The 9,889-nt window shown below is 39.0% G+C and overlaps 1 protein-coding gene across 1 annotated transcript; it reads left to right on the forward strand.

Annotated features, from left to right (window-relative positions):
- The first annotated feature begins 5,633 nt into the window (after positions 1 to 5,633).
- On the forward strand, positions 5,634 to 9,501 carry LOC128757463 (interferon gamma-like). Its single transcript, XM_053862774.1, has 4 exons — positions 5,634 to 5,851; positions 6,542 to 6,613; positions 8,254 to 8,532; positions 8,622 to 9,501. Exons 1-4 carry the CDS (start codon positions 5,738 to 5,740, stop codon positions 8,745 to 8,747), a joined length of 591 nt encoding a protein of 196 aa, XP_053718749.1. The 5' UTR covers positions 5,634 to 5,737; the 3' UTR covers positions 8,748 to 9,501.
- Positions 9,502 to 9,889: the final 388 nt, after the last annotated feature.

The raw sequence follows: 9,889 nt of genomic DNA on the forward strand, positions 1-9,889 counted from the left end.
CAGATCGTCTTTGACAAAAAAGACAACCTAAGCTGGCACAACAAGATTAAGGTACAAAACTATCCCAAAAAGAGGGGGTGACTCATTCATTTTCAACAATGGATATGCTTTTAAACACAAGGCATAAAACAAACACGGCAAACATGAATGGAATGAAACCAAATATATATAGACATCAGATATGTTGTAACATTTACTGTATATGTGGCTAAAGAAAAAGCGGTATTAAGTTTTTAGATTAAAAACAAAACAAAACAATACAATAATGAAAACGTTTTTAATTATAAAATATTATAAATGGAATTCTGTTAAAAATATATCATTTTTAGTTATGAAAAATGAATAAATAAAACAACTTGCAGCATGACAAAATGGATTGAGGGAAAATGGAAACTCTTGTCAGCTATTGTGTCAGCCACCAGAGGGCAAACAGTAATCTAGTTATGGCAGATACAGAATTACTTTTGATCCATATCTGTGGAAGAAGATGACTAACTTTCAGATTTGTCCATTCTGTGCAGGTGGATGACCTCACCCATCAGAAAAGAGCCCTGGCTCAGTTTCTGGAGATGTACCAGGAGGCAGCGGTGGTGCGAGAGCACTGTAGCAAAAAAGCTCACTGACCTGCCCATACGATGCCATCAAAATCCACTGGAAAAGAAGCTGACAGAATGAGACTGCTACATGTCTGTCGACATTATTTATTCTTCTCATCAACAAATATTATTTATGGTTATTTAAAGAGTAGTTCATTTTGTGTGTCACACGACTGCATCTTTATTTATTTATCTTCTTATTTAAGGATTATTACTAAAGGGAAATAATTAATTAAGCTAAAGCTCCAAAGTGATATCGCTGTGCTTTGCAAGTTGAATAAATTGCTTGGGGAATGCACGGGTGGATTGGGTAACTTGCTTTGGGAAAGTGTTGTTTATCCCCAGGGAACTGGACGGGGCAAGATGACCGCGCCACACAAGGCAACACCCAGGGAGGAAACAGGTGGCTGAGGAGGAGAGCCGCGCTTAATACGAATATCAAAGACTGACTTTTGATGTGGGAAAATACCAGAGGAAGCTGCCCAGAAGAAACACCGCCTCAACAAGAAGTATAAAGAAGAAATGTAGTCATCTGGATGTGTGCTTCTGTCAGTGTCTGGCCTGTAAGTCACAACTCTGGTTGTGCAGCAGACTCTACCTGGAGAAGAGCCCGGATCGATCTGTATAGGCCTGGAGAGATTGTCTTAGGTCCTGGCGAGGACATTTGGTGATTGTGAATAAACGCAGTTTGTGGAAACGTGGACTCCTGATCATTGACAACTACCTGGAACAACGAACACGATTGGTAGGATTAGATATTCTCGGTTAATGTTAGGATCAACTGAAGGATGAGAATATTTTCCTACACTACACAGGGTTATTAACTTACTGATCATGACTCTATTGATGGCTTCAATAAAGGAGAGTGAAATGCTGAGAACAATTGTGAAATTTCTGACTGGAATCCTTTTTTGAAACTAAGAATCTTTAAGCACGTGTTTAAAATATCCCATTAAAATGGTTGTTTTAACAGCATGCAACATTCTAGCCTATTCTTCTTCAGTCCACTCAACAGGTTGGTTAGTGAAGCAAAGTTATTTAATGACTCAGCCAGAGCCAAAGATTCCACCTTGAGTCTTAAAATAGAAGCAAAAAAGTGAAAACGAATGACATCAAGTCAACTGTGTGTTTTACTCATCACGGGCCTGTATTTCCCCTTTCATTTCCACAAATGATACCACAAAATGGATGCACACGCGGCTCATTATAATAAGTCATAAATGCCATGGCATCATCATCATCATCATCATCGAAAGGCTTTCTTGTCTTGCTAAATGTTCCCTTGCTTTTCTGCTGTCGACATCATGAGAGAAATACAAGAAAAGGCCTTTTGTTTGCCAGCAATACAGACGAGAATGAAAGCAAGACTTCCCCTCACACAGTTTCTCAGACATTGCTCTATGACATCACCCTCTCGGCCCTATAGTTGAAAACCACCAAGTCACCAACTTCCCTCATGACGTGATGATACCACCAAGTTTTCAGAGAAAAACTCGAACCCTAACCCGATAATCAAGTCATCGACATGCAGTGCCAAACAGCTAATTCACTTTTCATTCAAATTTAAAATGTGTAATTCTGATTCTATCACCAGGCCCAGACTCATTTGTTGTGGTTACTCTGTGACTGAGCTTGATTTCCTTAGAAATAATAACTTATTCCAAATGACACAAACTACATGACGCTGTATTTTATAGTTTAATAATCTGCTTCTCCAAAGTTGGACATGACAATTCTTTTGCAAGCCATTAAAGCAGTGCTTCTCAATTATTTTCTGTTGCGCCCCTCCAGGAAGAAGTAAACCTTTTGCAACCGGCAACTCTCTGCCGCCTCTGTAAATAGTATCATTTGACTAAAAAATTACAAATAGTACGCCTCTGCATAACATTGTATCCTTGTTAGCATTAAAGAAAAGAAAAAAGAAAGTAATATGGATCAACTTACAATGAAGAATAACTTTATAAACATTGTATCTCTAACAGAACAGACTTACAGTGAAGTCAATTTGCTGAAATTAAAAATAAATATCATTCTAGCGCAGCAAAAAAGCATGTTCTCCAACGTCACACCTGCCGCCCTGGTGTCACTATCTGAGATGCTCACTATTTGAGAAGGACTGCATTGAAGGCAAGGGAAGGGACTCTTCATGTCGTCCACAGACACGCGAAAAGCACAACTCACTGCATGGACAGCCACATTCAGACAATGTACAGGATTCATCAGGGAAGTTTGTGCAACTTTTAAGTTGCACAAACTTAAGTTTAGTTGTGTGATACAGTGCAGTGCCTCAGCACTTCACGATTAAAACATTAAGCGGGTGGATCTCCACTTATTTGAGTGGTTTGACCTGCATTGCATTTTCTTTCATTCTTCTTGTAATCATACAGCAAATCTGTACACTGAGGACTGACTTCAGATGTAAAAATAATAAGAATAATATTTTTCAATGTTGAGCTGGTAGGCTTTTGTACTCCAGGACACTAAAAATAATTTGGTCGGAGTTGTCAGGTCAGGTCAGGTTTCTCATAGAAGTCATGACAATGAGTTTTCTCCTCTCATGACTTAACTCAATACTTGGTTACTATTTCAGGGGCTGTTTTAAGGGAGATATAAAGGGGTTTCCCTAACATTGAAAATAAAGGAAAGCCATTCTCACTTCCCTATCTCAAGAGCGAAACAGAATAAATGTCAACAAGTTTCACCAAAGACAGTCAGTAGTACCTCATTGTAGAATTATTCTAATTGCAAAATGGATGTTTCCATCATAGTCTCGGTTTGCCAGGCAATTTTCTGTTACCTGTGAATGTATTCATAAACAAATCTACCAAAACAGTCATATATATATAATATCCAATACAGTAGACCCAACTATATAACCTAGTGTGCTACTTTCAACAGATAAATGGCATAAGCTAAAAATTCTTAAAATAATAATATCCCCCATAAAACAAACAAACAAAAAAAAACCAGCACGTCAGACTCACACAGTCACAACAACAACAGTTGCAATGTTTTAACTTGAATAAGCCGCATTGTTTATTGGATTGTGTACTTCACTTACTATATTTCAAATGACAATTAATGAGCATAAAAAATAATTTGAGATGACTCTGTATATTGTTATAGGTTATCACATATAGGCGTGTGCACAACAGGATTTTTAATTTAAGTGTCACAAGCCGAACTACGAGGCAAAACTCTCTGCTTAACTTTTTCTGAAATACCTCATTCCACCACCAGTCAAAGGTTTATACACACCGTCTCATTGATTTCATGAATGTTTACCTTCCATATTTTCACTAAAGGTATCAAGGCTATGGATACACACATTATGCAGTAAACAAAAAAAGTTATTCAAAACAGGTTTTATATTTTAGATCCCTTAAAATAAGCCCCTGTGCTTTGGCACACTGCTGGCATCATCACAATGAGCTTCAAGATGTTGTCACATGAACTGGTTCCCAACAGGTGACTACATCACGAGGTCTGTTAAGTCAGTGTAGGGTTTGCAGCGCTGTCCATACATATACAAAACATAGAGCTATTTAACCGTTTTTTTCTCTGCTACATAATTCCATCCATTCTGCTTCATATATCTGAATTCTTCCGTTGCGTATCTACAATGTAGGAAGCAAAAAAATGAAGAAAAAACATGGAACGTGTCCAAACCTTTGAAAGCAGTGTATTTTGCAATGCTGAGTATCTAGTAGTATTCTAGCTGTATTTGAGGGTGGCCTGGGTTATAAGTCCAAACTGTCCTTTTGAGATCTCCCTCGACATGACACAGATTCAACTAAAAGTGCACCATTACAACAAAGGCATCATTTAAAGGCTGCGCATATAAAACTATGTAACAGATGATGGACACCAGAAACCTAGGATGAGCGCACACAGTTACGTCCAGTGTGTACACACATCCTACTGCTGTGTCAGTATATAAATCACCACCTAGCCTAAAGTCGGCATAATCCCTCTCTGCCTCCTATGTCATTTTTGTGCATCGCATCAATGCCAGACGCTGGTGCACAGCAGCAGACATGGTGCAACCATGCTGGGAGGAGCATCGCCAACAGAACCCAACACCAAAGTCAGGTGGTGGGGTAATGTTGGTGCTGCGGGGTGCAGCACAGGACACTTTGAGGGCACTCTGTTGAGCATGTGAGGGATCAATTCATGGTCACGCTCCAACAACCAGTCTGAGATTATTAGAGCTTAGGGCCACAGTGCATCGTCCAGCTAGAAGAAGCCACTGGAAGATGGCAGACATTTGTCATAAAGGGAAGGATATGGTGGGCAAATACAGCCTCTGATCAATGCTGAACTGATCCTATAGGGCCAAGGCAAAGACACGACAGGATCCATGTGAAAACTCTGACTCAACCATCTAAATGTTTAAACGCATCAGACCTGGCATCGCTTTTGGAATCTTGTACTGCATATGGTCTCGTGCAGAAGTAGCACCTCTGCTTCAGTCATCGATGAACGTTAAAAGATGGTTTCTCTTATGAGCTTTTTTTCAGCAACTGTGGCAATAGTATGATCTTGAACCAGTCTGCACATTCTGCTCTGACCTTCTCCATCAACAGGGTCCACATCGCTGATATGTACATAATAAAATTGGCCAGTGGGAGTATGTCACCAAACCAATTGAACAGGGAGGAAAGTGTAACTGAATACATGTAGTTATTCGGTTAAGAAAGTGTAAGAAAGTGGGAGACGCCCACGCTTGAAAGTGAGTATAGTAATGTATAATAGTCGCTGTTACAAAGGTTCATGGTGACTTTACCTCATTCATATCCATTGATGACACTTATCCAATAAAACAGATACAATACTATTAAACATCAATGTGCTGCAACCTTTTGTCTCAAACAGACCCCCAAGCCACTTCTATGAAATATGGTGATTTAAAGGAAACAACACGACCACAAATTTGACACCTAGGCGATGACACTCTCTCTCCCTCTCTTTTGAACTATAAATATGAGCTTCCACTACATGTAAAACAGTTCTCTACAACTTGGGTTGAGACCAAGACAGAGAGAAGTTTTAGGGCTGCTCCTTCAGACTTGAACAGGAACCGGGCGTTAGAGAAACTACGAGGATAGAGAAAGGGTTTCAGTTTGAAGTAAACAGACGTCATGGCGAAGAGGATGCTGTGCTTGTGTCTCTGTCTGACAATCTGCCAGGTCAGAGGTGTTCCTGTAAAGATGAACAAAACCATTCAGAGCCTCCTGCAGTTCTACGGGCATGATGTGAGTACACAACATACTGAACTACTGCTCAGAACAACAGCTGTGCGCTCACTTTTTTTTTAATGTATTTGTTTTGCTGTTAAACATTGATCTTAATGTCACTTGACAATAGTGTCTGAAAATCAGCTGATGGTCTTATGTGATTTTTACCAGGGTTTTGACAATTAAGCCTCTTGAGAACATTTCTGTCACTGCAGACAGGATATGACATGCGCGCGTCAAATTACCATATTCCCTCGATAGCTCGCGTCTAGAACGTTCAATGACTATAGGAAAGCAGGGGTTTTGCACACTGGGTCAGCCAAACACAGGTGAGACTGACTGGACTTGTTTGAGCTAAGCCGCACACGTAATGAAACAAAGGCATCATGTTATTGATATGCACAAATATTACAGCACTATTTCTGCATTATCAAGAGTTTAATTGGTTTTTAAAGGGAAAATATTTAGCATCGTGACCAGATGTGTCAGATATGATATTACTCTATTTTTTCTTTAACTATATTTCTTCAGACACAATTTCCAGGTAGTTACTGAAGGTGCCGTTAAACGATTAAATATAAAAGAAGCATACAAGACGGCATGCCTCATGCGTTCAATGAACCCAGTCCATCTGAGGTCAATAGTGAAGCGCTTTTTATGAATGTTAATTGTTATACTAATGTCTTCTCTTGCATTCTCCTCTTACAGAAGCTTCCATTGCGTGTGAGGTTTAGCGGGGAGACTGTGTTCCCCAGAGAATTTGCACCCGGCAGAATTGAGGTAAACCAACCGTCATGAGATTATCAACAGAATTAGGAATAGGCATATCAAGAACAAACTTTTGAATATAGAGAACACTTTTTTTAGGGATTAATAAAAAAATGGAGAATACACAAGAACCAAGGACAAATTGTCGAAAAGATTTGAATGCCTTATGTGTAAGACATATTGTAACATTTTACATTGGAGTACATATATTAACTATAAATGGAATGGTATAGCCTTAATTGTCACGGTACCACATGTAGTAACAACAAAAAAAAGCTTATTAGAAGCTTATTAAAAGAGCTTATTTAGCGTTTATAGTCACAGTAATTATGCTGCGGGTTTGAGTACATTTTAGGTGACTATCCCTGGGTAAAATACAGTCAGACTTGAAGGACGATAACCACTACTTTATAATAAAATCGTACACAATGTCAGATATTATCATATTATCATGCAAATAAAAAACGAAAAAGCACATTCGCTTTCTAGATTCACCCTAAATATGGCCAAAAGGCTGCATCTGGTCCCTGGAGTCCACTTTGCAGAGGACCACTTGGGAGGAATGCACAGTACAAGTTGAACGTACAATACAAACTCAAAAATACATTATATCACTGTGATCTATTTAGTCTTCAACATGTCACACAGAATGCTTGTTATTGTAGGTATATGTATATAGCTGCGTTAAGGTTGCCAGAAGGCCAACAGTATTTTGTTCTACCTGCACCAAAATGATGACTTGGCAAGGAATACAAAAACTTGAATTGGCACCTGTATTTTAGCGCGCTGATTTAAGCGTGTGTTTATTGCTGTGTTGTTGACATAAAACAGTTCTAAAAAAGTTCTAAAAAAAGTTCTACTCTTATCTTTCCTCATTATTCGATGCAGACAGGTGTCAAACACAGTGACAGCAGCGGGGAAATCTGCGATGGCCTCTTCAAAAATAGACTGTACAACATGGAACGAATAGTTAACAAAAATCTCTTCAGATGTTTCATGAATTCAAAATAGAAAACCAAGTACTGTTTACTGATAAGAATCTGTTAACAGTTGAATCTGACACGCTAGCCCATCACCGTTTGTGAGTCAGCACGGAAGTCTGAGGTGAATGTTCAGTCTTTGGTTTCATTTCTTCATTGCCATCAGTGCAAACAATTCAGCATTGTGCAAACTCATCATACCAAGGTCATGTAGTTGTTGCTGTCATGGAACATTCTGTCGCATTGCTTGGATTAAATGACCTCCTTGGTGTGACCAAAGTGTAACTCTGGTTAGCCCCCAGTTATCTAGCTAGCTAGAGGAGTAACATTTGCTGACTTTTTTGGGTTAAAAAAAAAAAGCACTTTCTATGTACTTTATTTCTTTAAGTGTCACAAAAAAATCTGAAACAATTTACCCAGTGATTATAAGTGACTTTCGAGCTGTCTTTCATGTGTGGGTGCACAACAGACAATGTGGCTGTTGTGCATGGAGGAAAACCACAGCGTTGTTTCCACAGTATCGAGTGTTTGTCGTTCTTCTTAAGAAAGATGAGAGGACAACCCACCTGCAAACATTTAAACCAACTGATAAAACCAAAAAATCTTGAGCATTTTTCAGGACTGATATTATAACCGGGTGAATCTGGAGTCTGAAAACTGTGTCTTTCCCAGGTGAACCGCCTGTTGTTGGGAGGAATTATGGAGACCTATGAAGAACTGATTAGTCTAATGATAAAGCAGCTACCAACCACAGGTCCCAAAACAGACGATAACAGTAGCCCTCCCCCCTCGAGTGCTCCTGTCCCCCAGGCCCAAGTGGCAAAGTCTGATACGGATAACATACGAGGGCAACTGCACTACATACTAACAAAGATCCAAGACCTGAGGAAGAACGTATTTGCAGAACAAGACAAGATACTCCACAAAGTTTACACCATCAAGCCCATCCAGGTACCAACTTTGAAAAGTGAATTATGTTTCCCTCTGAATACAACGTTCAACCACAGTGCTAAAATGCATCCCTGTTTCCTCACCCCCAGATGGACGACAAGGTGATCCAGAGCAAGGCGTTGTGGGAGCTGCAATACCTCTACGAGGAGGCGAGAGCTCTCAATGACGTCAGGCGTCGGCGGCGCAGGCATGCACACAAGTTCAAAACCCCCTAACGTCTTCAAAGGGTATCAGGAAAGGAGTTGTCATCCACAAATGACCTGTTTATTAATGGGGGAAATGAGGGATGACAAAGCAATGAATATTTGAACTGTGGATTCTATCAAAGGAATTTAAAAAGCAAGACCAAAAAAGAGAAACAATATATGCTTTAGATTAACAATAGCTTGATAAAGGTGGAGTTGACAGGCTGAAAAACTACAAGTCATTTTGGCTGCATAGAAGAATGCGCTTTGACAACATCAAAGTAAAGAATGATGACCAAATAGCAATTGCAGCAACAATTGATCATCTTAGTATGTGAGTAATAACTCCATAATAATGAGTTACTGAACGATGTATTTTCAATGATTCACTCCATAGAGGCTCTTCTTTGTCTTCCTCCGTCTGTGGACAGGAGAAAATGTGTGCTGAGCAGCAGAACTGTCCGCAAGAAACATGATTTTCTTTCCTCCCTATAAATATGACTTAAAGCAACAAAAGGGAATTATGAATTGGCAATTGGCGATCGGTTGCAGCCATGCCTATATTATCCACTTTTTGTGCATTATTAGCATAATATGGTATTAATAGTACATATTTCTAGATTGACTCCTTAAATTGTAACTGTTTTTTCTTCCTGAAATCACATTTACACTGACAAGACAGGATTTTCCAGGTTTTTCTGTAAACACATTTTCCTTTCCTTGACTGCAAAAAATGTGTCTTTTATATAATTCATTGTAATATTTATTTTTCTATTTAAGATGTTAATTTAACTGGAATATTTATTGTTAATATTAATTATTTATTGATTGGCACCTATGACTTGTAACAATAAAACTGAATAAAACTTTTCTATGTATATAACTTTCATCCATGATTCCCACACCATCAGAAGGATTAAAGATGATCTATAAAACTGCTGGCCTTCAACCGCAGTCCACCAAAAGCAGACTATCATGTGAACTCTCTGCACCATTTTTTACAGGGTGATGCACAAAGAACACATGTGGGTGATAAGGAAGCGGTTGACACCCTTTTTTTTCTTTTCAAATCACACTAAATATGCATAACTAAATGCCCTCCGGTGGGAACAATCACAAAAGTGGAATAAACTGTTCCCAAAGACACATCAGTAAATACAGGTATTTAAAAA

Source organism: Synchiropus splendidus, chromosome 4, assembly GCF_027744825.2.
Source record: "Synchiropus splendidus isolate RoL2022-P1 chromosome 4, RoL_Sspl_1.0, whole genome shotgun sequence".
Classification (NCBI taxonomy): domain Eukaryota; kingdom Metazoa; phylum Chordata; class Actinopteri; order Syngnathiformes; family Callionymidae; genus Synchiropus; species Synchiropus splendidus.